The sequence below is a fragment of the Artemia franciscana genome, chromosome 5 (assembly GCF_032884065.1).
Source record: "Artemia franciscana chromosome 5, ASM3288406v1, whole genome shotgun sequence".
NCBI classification, from domain to species: domain Eukaryota; kingdom Metazoa; phylum Arthropoda; class Branchiopoda; order Anostraca; family Artemiidae; genus Artemia; species Artemia franciscana.
This window is the reverse complement of record NC_088867.1, coordinates 40223034-40238990: the sequence shown is the minus strand read 5'-3', so window position 1 is coordinate 40238990 and position 15957 is coordinate 40223034. Positions and strand designations below refer to the sequence as shown.

Sequence of the window (15957 nt, the reverse complement as noted above, 5' to 3'; positions counted from 1 at the left end):
CATCATTAGAATCTTTCTTGGTGCTAAAGGAGTAGCAAGATTTTTAACCCTAATGTCTTTATTTCAATTTCAACTGTATTATTTGATACAAAAGGAAAAGCGACCACTAAACATAAGAGGAAGTTTGATCACAAGATTTAAGCCTTAAAACAAGAGTTAAACTGTAAAATTTGTATTGCTGTCAAAACGGCATTCAACACAGAACGATAATTGCATTTATTCAATAAGTAATAGCAATTAATAACAATACGCTATACTGAACATGGAATGAACTTTTACGTAAGAAGAACCTTTTATTAATTCACTAACATCAATTTCAACCCAATTTACTTACAAATATTCTAATAAAACCTTTAAAATAAAGAAGCATATATAAAATAACAACGAATGAAAAAATTAGTCTCCATTAATAAAAATTGAAACTTAACTTATTTTTAAATATAAGACTATCGTAATGTTAAGGGGAACCAAAACGCTAAAAAAAAACAAAAAAAAAAACAAGAGCTAAGAGCTCATATGGCACTTGTGACGAGATTGGAAGAGCCAAGAGGCAAGAGCTCATATGGCATGATCTCTGGCAAAATTCTAAGAATCAATAGATTGCTTTAAAAGGAAAATCAGAGGCTTAATGCCGGTCGGGATTTAAAATAAGAGCTCTGAGTCACAAGGTCCTTCTAAACATCAAAATTCATTAAGATCACTCATAAGTTAAAAATACCTCAATTTTTCTAATTTTTCCTCTCTCTTCAGCCCCCTAGATGGTTGAATCAGGGAAAACGACTTTATGAAGTCAATTTGTGCAGCTCCCTGACACGCCTACTAATTTTCATCGCCCTAGCACGTCCAGAAGCACCAAACTTGCCAAAGCACTGAACCCTACCCCCTAACCCCCCCCCCCAAAGAGAGTGGATCCAGTCCAGTTATGTCAATCACGTATCTACGACATTTATAAGCGTTTTCCAAGATTTCCCGTTTCCCCCTCCAAATCCCTCCAATATCAACAGATCTGGTCGGGATTTGAAATAAGAGCTCTGAGACATGAGTTCCTTCTAAATATGAAATTTCATTAAGATCCAGTCACCTGTTCTTAAGTTAAAATACCTCAATTTTTCTAATTTTTCCAAATTAATAACCCCCAGCTCCCCTAAAGAGAACGGATCCGTTCCAATTATATCAGTCACGCATCTATAACTTGTGCTTATTCTTCCAATCAAGTTTCATCCCGATCTCTCCACTCTAAGGGTTTTCAAAGATTTCCGGTTTCCCCCAATGTCACCGGATGCGGTCAGATTTAAAATTAGAGTTTTAAAGCACAAGCTCCTTCTAAAGATCAAATTTCATTAAGATCTGATCACCCGTTCGCAAGTTACAAATACCTCATTTTTTTCTAATTTTCCGAATTACTCCCCTCCCCCCAACTCCACCAAAGATAGCGGATCCGGTCCGGTTATTTCCGTCATATATCTTGAACTTGTGATTATTCTTCCAACCAAGTTTCATCCTGATCTCTCCGCTTTAAGCGTTTTCCCAGATTTCCCGCCCCCTAATGGTCCGGTCGGGATTTAAAATAAGAGATCTGAGTTACGAGGTCCTTCTAAATATGAAATTTCATTAAGATCCGAACACTCCTTCGTAAGTTAAAAATACCTCATTTTTTCTATTTTTTTAGAATTGCCCCCCCCCCACAAACTCCCACAAATAGAGCAGATCCGTCCAGGTTATGTCAATCACGTATCTAGGACTTGTGCTTATTTTTCCCACCAAGCTTAATCCCGTCCCTCCACTCTAAGCGTTTTCCAAGGTTTTAGGTCCCTCCCCCAACTCCCCCCAATGTCACTGGATCCGGTCGGGATTTAAAATAAGAGCTCTGAGACACGATATCCTTCCAAACATCAAATTTCATTAAGATCCAATACCTCCTTCGTAAGTTGAAAATACCTCATTTTTTCCGATTTTCCAGAATTAGCCCCCCTCCAACTCCCCCAAAGAGAGCAGATCCGTTCCGATTATGTCAATCACGTATCTAGAACTTGTGATTATTTTCCCCACCAGGTTTCATCCCGACCCCCCTACTCTAAGCGTTTTCCAATATTTTAGCCCCCCCCCCTCAACTCCCCACAATGTCACCGGATCCAGTCGGGATTTAAAAGAAGAGCTCTGAGACACCATATTCTTCCAAACATCAAATTTCATTAAGGTCCGGTCACTCCTTCGTAAGTTAAAAATACCTCAATTTTTCTAATTTTTCAGAACTAACCCCTCCCCCAACTCCCCCAAACAGAGCAGATCCGTTCCGGTTATGTCAATAACGTATCCCACATCCCCCCAGATTTAACCATCCCCCAGATGGTCGAATCTGGGAAACGACAATTTCTAAGTTAATCTGGTCTGGTTCCTGATACGCCTGCCAAATTTCATCGTCCTAGCTTACCTGGAAGTGCCTGAAGTAGCAAAACCAGGACAGACAGACCGACAGAATTTGCGATCGCTGTATGTCACTTGATAAAAACCAAGTACCATAAAAGAATTAAATCCACCTACAATACCTCATTTTTCGCAGTAAAAGTACAAGACATTACAATCTGAAGAGATTAATATACTCCATTGATTTTTTCGACCCGGTCGATATTTTCTACAAATAACAGTGATATTCCTTTGTTTAAGAGATAAATTAAAGAAATCCTTTTTAGTGAGTCTGAATTGTATTTTTCTTTTTTAGGGGGGAAGTAGGGATGGTAAATACTAACTTATTATAACCTCTTGGGGGTTTATTATTTATTAAGTTCTGTATTATTTTTAGTGTATTTTTGCCACCCCCCTCGGACAATTTTTTTTTATTCCTCGGGGTGGCAGTTAATACTGATGTTGTATTTTATTTTAATACATATCTTTCTCTCTCCCTCAATTCTTGTTTACCTACTTGTATTGGAGGAAAGTACCGGCCCGTGCTACCGGGACTTCTAACTTGAAGTTACAATTTTCTAGCTGTGAATAAATTATCTCAGTATCGAGGAATAAAGTATTTTGAAAAAAACAACAATACTATCGATAAGGTACCGGTTTCGCCTCAAATTCTTGAAACTTCTGGCACATCGAAGCGAATCAGAAATACATTTCTATCACCGGAGACGCAAAGAAAGTCACTGGAAACTTGAAATCAAACCGGTAAATCACCAATGTTCTAATTCTTTTGACTTAATTTAAAAGTAAACCCACTAGAGATAGTGCATTACATGAGGAAAATATCTCAGCAAATTAGCCTATTACACAATGAGGAAAATTACAAGCTGCTTTCGTGGGTCAAAATAACGTACAATTTATAAGGGAAACGCTCGAATTAATTTGTGCAATGATGTTAAACGGGACTTATCAGAAAGGTTTAATTTAAGAATGTGAATGGCGTCCATTATAATTCGTAGTTTGGCTCCATACACTGTGTCTGCTTAAACTAGTGGAAGAATTTCAGTTTGACCTCTTTTTGATGCCGTCAAAACAAAAACAAAAGAATCTTTCTCACTTTCCTTTGATATAAATTGAACTGAAAACGATACTTCAAGCAGAATTTAGAATTATCAAAATTGTCCGAATCATTTTCACTCCATGGGAAACAACTATCATTTGAACAATAAATATTTCAAACTATCAATGTAATTATCAGATATAGGCATAAAACCTTTCGCTTTGGGTGCAATCTCTCTGCAGAAATTTTTTTAGCATTATATAGTGCTATCTAATGCTAAAAAAACCTCTCATTAGCCTAACTGATGATAGTCAGTTAGATTACCAACTGACACGAATACAAATAGTAAGGAAATACTCGAAGGGGGCAGGAGCCAAACAGCATGAGTGCAACCTGATCTTAGATAGGTAAAAGCGAATATTTATGGCCATTGTTGAATACTTTAAAAAAAAATTTTATGTGGATTCTCAGTCTCCCCCCCCCCCCGGGTGAAGATATCTTTGAGGGTGGCTGTGACCCTCGAATCGCAAATTTTATAGCTATGCATTAAAAGAAAGATGAATATTAGCAAATGTGCAAAATACAGATCTTTCAAGATGTTAATTCTGTTAAAGAGCCTATATTTCTTTATAGACTATTCTCGAATCTATCTACCCAGGGAAGATATTAGTAATATCTAGTTTTGTTATCACGATTTTTTTTTCTCAACTGCAAAATTTAAGTTATTTTACATTTAATTGCTTCTTGAATAGACTCCTATTTTTATCCGTGAGCTTTTCTGCACCAACGGAATAAAAAAAAACTTACGCGTGTGAAGTTAAGTTACAAATAAGCATCATATTAGTTCAGTGAAACTTAACGTTCAGATAAAAGCCTAAAGGCAGCAGTTGTAAAATAAAATTTCGTAAGAGGGACTAGGGAAGATCAGTATGGAGCTGAAGAAACTAAAACTCATAGCTCCAAAGTTTATAGTCCTAAATCCAAACGTTTTTTGGCAAATGACCCTTCTGACCAAGGGCATATCCAGGATTTTATTTCGGAGGATTTTTTTTTAGAGGGGGTTTACAAACGAGAAATTAAAAACCGCATCAAAAGTTTGTTTGTATAGATTTTTGTTACGTTTTTAGGATACAAAGACAAGACTATAGGAAAGGGTTGCACCCGAAAGCCCCACCCGGGACGGCCTTGCTTCTGACCAAAACCGTGTGTCACTTAATAATTAGGTCATTGATTTTACCTTTTTATGCAAATTCAGATTTTAAGACTTAACAAGAACAAATTAATTATTTACTAAAACGAATTTTTTATTAGTTCCAACTCCATTAAATTCCAATTTTGTTAGCGTTTTTTCTAGCTCACTTCTTTTTCCTGACTTCTTACTCTCCTGACCTTTTCCCCATTTCCTAAGGTTTTGTTAGTAGAGTATCTGCAAGAAGTCTTTGTAGCACTAATAATTTTTGAATTTCTGCAACGCCTGCCAGGGGGTTTGATTTCCCAGAGAAAGGACAATTTTATATTAAGATAGTGAACTAGGAGAAGAGGGGGGCTCCTAAGATCAACTTGTTTGGAATCAACTGAAGCGATGCAATTTTAAACACACTATCTGGTAAAATAATATAGAAAGTTTATTTTTAATTTTTCCCACGCACAAAGATGCAGTTTATACGAATTGGCAGTCCCAGTTTCAGAATAAGGAGCTATTCACCACCAAGCTTCAACATGTTTCGGCAAAGAGTTGGTGCAGAATTGTCAAGGATGCTTTACCGTCGTCCAAGGGGACTTAAATTCCTACTTTACATACTGACGGGACTATAGAACATGATCCACAGGCATAGGCTGAAGCTCTTCCTAAAGCTTTCGCCCAATTCTCAAATCTGGACGAAGACGGCAGAGAAGTGCCAAGTTTATATGAACGAACCAATACTATCCTGGATCGTATGATTTTTTTTTGTTCCTACGATCCTTCGCATTTTGCAGCATCTTGATGTGACCAAAGCCACATATACCGCAACATACTAACTATTGTCCTCATATTCTGCACAGCCAAACTAGCTGGGCCTTTGTCATTGCCTTTCAGGACTTGATTTCACTCCAGATATAAAAATATTATGAGATATTTAAACAGCAAATACCCAGGAATAAGCTAAATCAAGTTCTAGAAGCCAAGAACAATATTCAAAAAGCTAACCTGTATAAGTCTAGGCTAGCTATGCTTAATTAAAATGTAATTCTTATCTCGTAGGTTAATTTCCCTGGAAATATTCTGCCAGGCGCAAAGGATTAAAATCTCGGATTAAATGGATATGATCCTCATGTTTTTTTGTCAAATATTAGGGAAGTTTTTGATAAACATGATTAGTTTCTCAGTTACTTGCAATTTATCATTCTAAAAAGCTTTCAATTCAGAATAACGGATGTGATTTTCAACGGCTCAGTAGAAATATTTCAAAGCAGCCGTTAAACCGTTGTGACGCATAGACTTGAAGCAACAAAGGGATGAAATTTGTTGGTTCACGCAAAAACGGCTGTTTTTGTACATCAGTGGGAACCCAGGGTAATACCTACCCTAAAGCCGGATGACGATCCAACAAGCGTGAGTTCCTATAGGCCTATTAGCCTCCTTTCCTGCGTTGGCAAAGTCTATGAGACCGTCTTTAATAAAACATTTCAACAGTTCCTGGAATCAAACGACCTTCTAGGCGATCACCAATATGAATTCCGCCAGAAACGCTCCACATTAGACTGTCTAGTAGCCCAGCATCAGGAGTGGATCGACCTTCTGGCAATGGGGTGCGGCATTAGACTATTGTCAATCAACATTGCTAAAGTTTTCGACAGAGTATGGCACCGTGGCCTGGTGCCATACTCTGTCTAAATCATACTGAATACTGAACATGGAAAATTATCCATGCGTACGGTGTGGATGTCTGTTAGAAATGATTGAGAGCTTTCTTTCTGATCAATCTCTGCGGGTTGCCCTCGACGGATTTATTCGCCACGAATTTTCAGTGAAAGCAGGAGCTCCCCAGGGCAGTGTCTAGGGATCTACGCTTTTCCCCATTAAGATAAACGACATGGGAGACAACTTTGCAAGCCCTGTGCATCACTTTGCCGAGGATACCACGACACACTCTGCCACCCAGAACACGAAGACCCGACACAAGCCTCCATTTCCTTACAGAGGGATTATTTTAAAATCAAAAAGTGGTCTGAAGCATGGATGATTAGGTTCCATGCAACGAAAACAAAGGAGCTTCTTATTACCTGATCAAAAGTGCCACGTGAACAACCCATCCTCTTTTTCAAAACGAAACCATAAAGAGAGACGATGAGTTTCGTCCACTGGGGATTCATTTTTCTGCCAATCTCTCTTGGAATAACCACCTTGATCAGGTGAGGTAGTCTGTTTTCTTGTCAATCACAAACACAATAGCAACAGCGATGCAAGCCTTCGTTGGGCTAAAATTAGAAAATCATCAATTAATCCATACCGAAAGGAAGATACAAAAATACAAACGGCAGACACGAAAAAGAGACACTGAACAAAAGAAACAGAGAAAAAAAAAGAACTAGCAAAAAAAAATCCATGTCATGTTTTTCAATAGCCAGATTATGAAAAGAATAATTATTTACACTCAATCAACTGAAGCAACAGCGAAAGAAATGTCCAGTTTTGAAATTTCCACCCTGCTAAGATGGTGAATATCAATAGCTAAAAATAATATTATTAATGAATCATAAGAACAAAATTAAAGAAGCAACAAAAAGAAAATAAACAATTCAATCCAAGCCAAATTTTGAGGAGTCTCTTCGCCTCAGAGTCCTCATAAGCAGGAGAAATTATACTCCTTACGAATACAATTAATTATCACTTCCTCACAAATTGATTTTCGGGGAGGAAATCCACATAGATATGGGAATATAAAAGGGGCCAAATCAAACATTTTTAATACCCAAGACGAAGCAACCACAAACAAGACATGGGAAAATGCCACAAAAGAATTTTTTTATACATTTTCTTAATTTTGGAATACTTACAATGTGGGTTGAAGCAATTCAATAGCACTGGGGGTCCACACGCCTCTGATGAGTCGCTCGGCAATTTTAATGAATCCACCGCCGTTTCCTTTGACAACTCCGATGACTATCATTATCAACCAGGAGTTGGGGAACAATTTGGCAGCATGAGACACACCGTCATATACTTTCTTGGTTCTAAAAGAGAAACGCTGCTAAAACAAAGCACAAAAAAAACTATTAAGAAAGAATGTTATTATCATGGCCGTACTCGCTTGGGGGAAAACCGAGCGGAATGACCCCCCCCCCCCCCCAGATGCTGTTTTAGGGGAGGGACAGAGGAGGAGCTTGACCAAGACGCAGAGATTTTAGGGGTAGAAAATTTCAAATAAATAATTTAACGTTTATAATGTAATTTTGATATTTTATTTTTATTAAAATACAGTAGAGGAACTGTTAATAAATGAAGATAATTAGTAAGAGATTAATCAATTAATAAAATTGAAACAGGTCAAAACCAAATAAATAAATAATAATTATTAAAATAGTCAAATAATTTAAACAATCAATTTAACGATAAAGCATAATTTATTTAATAAATAGAAAATAATTATTATTAATAATGAAAATTTGGCCAACCGAACAAGAACAAGTGAACCTCGAAATTTCGGATCTTAGCCCTTCCTCTCCTCCCAACTGAATTTCTAGGCATAACCATGAATGAAACTTGCACAGAAGCGATCAAATTTTCACTTTTTTTAAAGGAATGTATCCCACCCCCACAAAACTTTTCCACTCCACATAAGATGGATTTTTTAGGTGAAAAAGTTTTTCACCTAAGATGAATGTCGGCTTAGTTATGGAGTTTGAGAGTATTTTCGGCAGGAGCTTCAGAGACATGAGCTTCAACTCCTGGTTATACAGATGTTTTCACTTTTACCTTTAAAGAAAACCGCTTTCTGAATTATTTAAGCGCTACTTCACTTTAAGAAACTTGTCGGACCACTTCATTTTAAATAAGCACCTTTCATATATTTCTGCGGGAAGTACATACGCCCCAACTTCTGTTTACACATGCTTTCATATTTACCTTTAAATACAACCGCTTCTCAGACCTTTAAGCACCACTTCACGTTATTCGCCTTTTCGGACCGTTGTACTTTAAATAAACAATTTCCAGACATTTCTTGGGGAGAGACGTGAGCTTCAACTCCTGGTTACACAAAGTTTATGCAAATACTTTCATTTTTACCTTTAAAGACAACCGCTTCTCAAGCCTTTAAGTACCGCTCCACTTTATGGGCTTTTTCGGATCGTTCTGACATTTCTGAGGGAATGACAGGAGATCCAACTCCTGGTTAAGTTCAAGTTCTTTTATCCTTTGACTATACATATTTAAAACTATTCACATATTATCCCCGGCAAGGAAACTGGCTCGTAACCCGGGCGACAATACAAACGATATAAACAAACAAACCCAGGAGAAACAGATGTCATCACACTTCTCGCTCTATCCCTTCTCGCTCTATCCCACACCAAAAAATAAATGCCAAAAAAACATTTATTAAAATTATTGTCATTATTTATCCGATAGCTAAACGGCCGGGAGCTACTCACAAATTTATATTTACTAATTAGCAGTGCTTTGATTTTAGTTTTTAATATTAATAGCGACAGCCATGGATCAAAAAAAGATTCATATGTGTTCCAATAATTTGTAATAATATTTTTAGGCGTTCGGAGACAATGAAAGGCACGGGAAGCTTACTTAAAGGACAACGAGTATTATATGGTCGGACTGAGGGAGGGTCTGGAAAAAATGATTTAAAGCAATCTGGTAGCAGATCCTTTAGATAACGGACACAAAAACGTATACATTGAAAAGCTAAAATTTGTCTAACCGGAATGATATTAAAATAACTGTAAAGACTCTTAGCTGGAAATTTACCAGGAAGAGAAACTGGGGAATAAAATAACATCTTAAGGATTCTCATTGCTTTATTTTGTAACGTTATGCAACGCTTCGATTTTTACCTTTAACAAAAACCGCTTCTCAGACTTTTAAGTGCCATTTCGGACGACTTTAATTTAAACAAACACTTGTCAGACATTTCTAGGGGAGGGACGGGAGCTTCAACTCTTGGTTACGCATATGCTTTCATTTTTACTTTTAAAGAGATCCGCTTTTCGGATATGTAAGTGTTGCTTCACTTTAAGCGCCTTTAAACTTTCAATTTAAATTGCTTGGAAATTTTACAGCTACTTTGAAAGTATTTACCGACTACTACGTTTCAATAGGGCTTTATGTTACAACCCTCTCTACAGCAAAATTATGTTAATAAAAAGATGCCAAGGTAAAATAAAGTTGATAACTTCAACTTTATTGCTGTTTTGAAAATCTCACATATCTGTGGGAATTGGCCTTGAAATTAATAGCTTTTATAGTGAGGATACAGAAGTCGCCATGTTTTGATGTATACGTTAATCATTATCGTTAACTTGAATCATTAGCAGAAAGACATCTTACCGATAAACTTCTTTCAATGCAGCAATAAGGATTTTCACAGGTAAAAACTTGGCAAATTTGTATCCAATATCAAACGGTGAATAAAAAATAACATACCTAAAAAACAGAAACGGTTTATTCAGTTATCATAATAAAACTGCAGCAAAAGACTTGTAAAAATACAATAAACATGAAAGAGTAAAGAAAGTACTGAGCAATAAAGCTTATAAAAATGACAGCCTATCCTGGTAAAAAAAAAAGTAATCGGATTAACGTCGCTTCTTGACTACTAAGGTCCCTGTAGTGTGTTGCTAAAGCTGGATTCGGTCTCTGGGTCCCGCATTACTAAGCCAAGGTGAAACCCACTGTATCACCACAGGACAAGGGCTATCACGGTGGGTCGAATGAACCTGCCCTTTAGCCGTCTAATAGCACCAGCACAAACAAAAGTCGAAGAAGGAAAATCGCACTTCTTATTTGCATAATTCACAAAAATATCTAGCATGAAAAAGTAAAATAACAAAGCTGTGAAACAAGCTATTATCTTTGTTAATTCGGACGGGTAATAAAAGATCCACAGTAATGCCATTCGTGGGTTTTATTTCCATCATTGAAACAAAATAGATACTCGTTTTGTTAAGAAGATCACCACGTGACACAGTGTCACACACGCTTCATAAAGAGCTTTTTCTCCTGCCGAGCAGAGAAAACTGGAAAAATCTATCAGACAAAACCAAAGACAGCAAGAAACGCTATTTGAGGGACCTGGATGCGTCTTCCCCCCCACCCCCACATTAATGATCATATAGTTCAAATCAACTTCTGGTACAACTACCATAGATCCCGTAGGTAGAAAAGACATCTGTGCATCCTGTTTACAAGAAATCTGAATGATCACGAGTTTTTCGTTACCTATTTTGCAGTTTAGAAATGTACAGTCTTTAGACAAAAATATCAGAACTGACTCAGCGAAAGTATTCAAATCCTATTGATATATTCCGAGACGAAAAGTTTCGGAAATACCAATGGAACAACCTAACAAGAGGTATCAACAAAAATAACATAGTCAACTTGGAGTAAAAATGCATCTCCATTTGGCAGATTCTGCCAAACTGACAGTATGCTGATCTGCAGATCCTGTGGTCCCCGGTCTGCAAACTGCCAATATGAAATTGCTTAGCAAGTCTCCACTGAAATCGAACGTGCAGATAGGCATTGCTGATTTGCAGTCCGCCAAAAGAAGACATGCTTTAAAACTGCCTTATTAGGAGACTTATCTATCAGCATAACGTAGGTTCAAATCGCACGTTTCACTATTAGTTTTACTGCCTCATATGGAAAACCCTAAAAATATAGACCAATATCACAAAAAAACAGAGCATATTAGCCATTTTACGTCGAATTACTTTTAGGGGCCAATTTGAGTAACTAGAAACTAAATTTGTTGTCTAGCAATCAGTTTTTGATACCCGATTGCAAAATCAAGGAAGATTTGACGCTATTTCCAGAGGAAGAAAAGGAGTCAAAGACAAAAACTTTTCATTAGAAGGGGAATAAAACCGGAAAAAAATCAACTTAGTACACATTTTTAGGTCTTTTTTTAGGTACTTAAAGCGCTTTTGGATCTCGGAGGGTAGGGGGGAGATGGGTAAGTATATTTGATACTGGACCTCAAACTGTAACACGTGGAATTTTTATCCCCCCCCCACCACTTCATAGCTTCCCCTGATTATAAACTTTATTCAGATATAAGAAATCCGACAAAATGCTTTCAATAAATCTCTTGCGTGTTAGCCGTATCTGACAAAAATGATCTGTATCTGTTCTCAAATGATCTAGTGTTAAAAAAAGTGACAGGACAAAATTTTTAAAAGTAAGAAATGCAGAAAATGGCAGATCTGATCATTAGAATGACCTACGAAATCTTTAATAGTTTATACCAACCGCCATAGCAGTTCTACAGACCAGTCCAAGGAGATGAAAAGACCTCTTCATATACCTCCCTCCACAAGAAGATGACTGAAATCAAAAGAAAATTCTAAACTACTTTCAGCGAACAAAACAAAGTCACATTTCAAAGCGCTTTCATGGCTATATTAAATAGGATTACATTAATAATATAAGGCAATAATTTCGTTGTTATTTCATTTTTGTTGCTATCCTTTTTTAGGAAAGGACTGGGTCTGTACATGATCCCTGAAAGAAAATTTCCCAGGGAGGGGGGGGGGAGTGCTACCAGGAGCTTTATTTTTACCAAAATTTCAACAGGAACATCCCTCATTTTCCCCATTTTTATACATTTTTCAAGTAGTTTCTTGTTTTCTGGGGGGTAGGCATTGCAACCTCCACCCCTCTTCAAGGGTCAATGAAATCTGTATAATTACTAAGAAATTTTAGATAAGTGGTAAAGCTTACGCACCACACAGCTGTAGCAAGATGAACGCTCTGAGTATTTTTCAAGGGGCTAAGCATTGGTTCGCCAAGCAACAAAGCTGCAATAAACCCTCCAGCATAGATGACAAGCATAGTAGAGACCCAGCAAGCCAATGGGTATTTCCTAGAAAACCCATGAGATCCTGCAAGATGAGTGTTAATTTTAAGTCACATAAATTGATGAATACCAAATATATTTTTTAAAGCAGGAATAATTAAAATACTAAAAGCGGTAAAAAAATTCACACTGCATTACGCATATGGTCCCATCCCGAATATTTGAAAATAAAAATTGAAAGGGGGAGGGGGCCTAGTCACATTGCAATATGATTGTCTTTTGCAGGAATACTGTTGCGTAATTATGTACGCCCATAAACAAACTTCTTTTTAAGGCCGCTTTTGCTAAACATTTGCTTTTCACATTTGGCTATTACATTACTTTTTACAAAAAAAAAAAAAAAATAATAATTTGACAGAGTTTTGGATTCGATAGTCTTAACTCATCTTGAGTATACGGTAAATAAGGTAAAGCTAAGGGTTGATCCTTGAGTAAAGGTTAATGGTTAATTATCGGTAAAATCTCACAAAAAAAAGAGAAAAAACTCTTGAGACGTTAAGAAAAGAAGAAGTCCCTTACTAGCTTACGCGGCTGGCTGGGCCAAGTCACTTGTTTAATCAGAGTGGGATGGAGGAGTCTCTGTCATTGTTTCAGCTCAGAGATCAAAAACCTTCACAAAGCCTCACCTTTATCCTATTCCAGGTCCTGGATCGATCTTAGGAGTACGGTTGAGTCGAAATTTTATCGTCAAACTATTTAACAGATTGATACTTTTCAGTGACAGTTGCGGAAATAACTTTTACGAAAATTAATTTTAAGGATACACGATCTCCTTAGAATTGAGGAGTTAGATTTCACTTACTCCAGCATAAAAAATTCAAAATTATGTTTGCCGAGCTTCATTTATTTGTTTCAGACTATATTAAATCTTAAATAGCTCAGAAACAAAGTCATTATCACAAATTAACTTCAGTTTTTTCATGGACGCAAACACAATAGAGGGGGAATATCCGGAAGATTTAAGTAAAAATATATTTTGTATTGAATTAAAAAAAAAAGAAAAAAAAAGAAGGGTTGGGTGTTCACAGTTAAAAAAAAAGGCTTCAAGAACAGGAAGATAAGTCTGAAAACCTAAATTAGAATATTGGAAGCTACAGTGATGACGGTGGTCAAATATGGCTCTGAAGCATGAGCGCTCCGAAAAGCGGGTTCAGATTTGCTCGATGTTTTCCAGAGAAATTGCCTACGAATTGTTCTGGATACCCGGCTGACTGATCGTATTTCAAACAGTAGGCTGTACGAAAAGTGTGGTTGAATCCCGCTTTCTAGGGCTATAATAAGAGAAAAGTTCTAGGACACGTTCTGCAGATGAAGGATGACAGATTGCTGAAAATTGCCCTTTTTGGCCAATCGTCTAGGCAAGTATTCTTCTTTATATAAACACAGTTAAAATCCCTGGGGCTTGATTTCTGCTGGGGGGAAGTTCATTCCACATGGTAACTAGTCACTGGATGATGTTTCTTCGTAAACATTTTTTCACATAAGACTACTTACAAGTAAATCAATTGCGGAGGATACGGGGTCACTACCTTCAAATCTGGTTGGGATTATTTCTTTTCGGGGAGGGAGAATACAGTTGCAATGGTTAAACAGTTCTGAAGTGATTTCATAAGGCTTTTTGCGACTATCAGTAAACGTTTACACCTTATTCTCTAATAAAATAGAATTAATAATAGTATAATATGCGCGATCTGAATAGGGGAAGGGGTGTCTCCGAGGTTAGTACAAGGACAACTCTGCAGAAAAAAGATGGCCTAAAAAATTTATTTGGCCGTTCTTTTGGCTTCGTTATTTATGATTAGCCAAAGTTTAAGAGATGTATTCCTAAATGGATCTGATACCACATTCAGATGCAAGGATTTGGGCGCTATTTTCGATGTGACAATTTTCAAACGAATGTTTTCACATTGGTAAGATTCATAGATCCTTAGATCTTATGAAGAAATCATAAGATTTTTCTGACAGCTTTAGAGGATATCTCGAAAAAATCTCTGGTTAAAATAATGAAAAAATCGTTAAACAAGACTGCAATAAGACTCGCATGAATTCACCGAGCCTTCAACAATAAAATAGATATATAGTATATATGTATCTACCAAGCTTAACAGACAGCACACAGTACTACAATATATGGCAGTCATTAAGAACTATATATGAAAGTCACACAGGAACCAGCAGCACTAAATTGCGCGGTGAGAATGTTGTAGGCTTGCAAGTACTTTGAATATTACGAAGAGTTAAAAAGCCAAGAACTACTCATAAAGTCCTGGGACGCATTTTTTTTTTGTAAGCACAGGTTTAACTAAATCGTGGTTTTTGAAGCTGGGTTTGCGACCATTTAGACAAGAGTTCGCAATGGATCAGAAAAAAAAAACTACCCTTACATTCAACAAGCTCATTGCAATTATTGAGTTACTTTAAAAAGCGCTTATTAAACCAATTAAATTAGACCTTTGTTTTATGTGATTCAGAACTCAATAGCCTACAATTCCTCTTTTTCAAGATAGAAGATTCTTGATGTATTTATGTATCAGGATCAATTTAGATATTTTCATCATTAGAATCTTTCTTGGTGCTAAAGGAGTAGCAAGATTTTTAACCCTAATGTCTTTATTTCAATTTCAACTGTATTATTTGATACAAAAGGAAAAGCGACCACTAAACATAAGAGGAAGTTTGATCACAAGATTTAAGCCTTAAAACAAGAGTTAAACTGTAAAATTTGTATTGCTGTCAAAACGGCATTCAACACAGAACGATAATTGCATTTATTCAATAAGTAATAGCAATTAATAACAATACGCTATACTGAACATGGAATGAACTTTTACGTAAGAAGAACCTTTTATTAATTCACTAACATCAATTTCAACCCAATTTACTTACAAATATTCTAATAAAACCTTTAAAATAAAGAAGCATATATAAAATAACAACGAATGAAAAAATTAGTCTCCATTAATAAAAATTGAAACTTAACTTATTTTTAAATATAAGACTATCGTAATGTTAAGGGGAACCAAAACGCTAAAAAAGGAAAAAAAAAAACAAGAGCTAAGAGCTCATATGGCACTTGTGACGATATTGGAAGAGCCAAGAGGCAAGAGCTCATATGGCATGATCTCTGGCAAAATTCTAAGAATCAATAGATTGCTTTAAAAGGAAAATCAGAGGCTTAATGCCGGTCGAGATTTAAAATAAGAGCTCTGAGTCACAAGGTCCTTCTAAACATCAAAATTCATTAAGATCACTCATAAGTTAAAAATACCTCAATTTTTCTAATTTTTCCTCTCTCTTCAGCCCCCTAGATGGTTGAATCAGGGAAAACGACTTTATGAAGTCAATTTGTGCAGCTCCCTGACACGCCTACTAATTTTCATCGCCCTAGCACGTCCAGAAGCACCAAACTTGCCAAAGCACTGA

General features: G+C 36.6%; 1 protein-coding gene across 1 annotated transcript; it reads right to left on the bottom strand.

The window, feature by feature from the left end:
* Window positions 1–6692: 6692 nt before the first annotated feature.
* On the bottom strand, window positions 6693–12581 carry LOC136027734 (trimeric intracellular cation channel type 1B.1-like; the record flags this gene model as incomplete). The annotated part of the gene is made up of 4 exons (XM_065705190.1): window positions 6693–6919; window positions 7499–7675; window positions 10005–10100; window positions 12403–12581. Coding segments are annotated over 4 exons (522 nt in total), but the record flags the coding sequence as incomplete, so codon positions are not given.
* Window positions 12582–15957: the final 3376 nt, after the last annotated feature.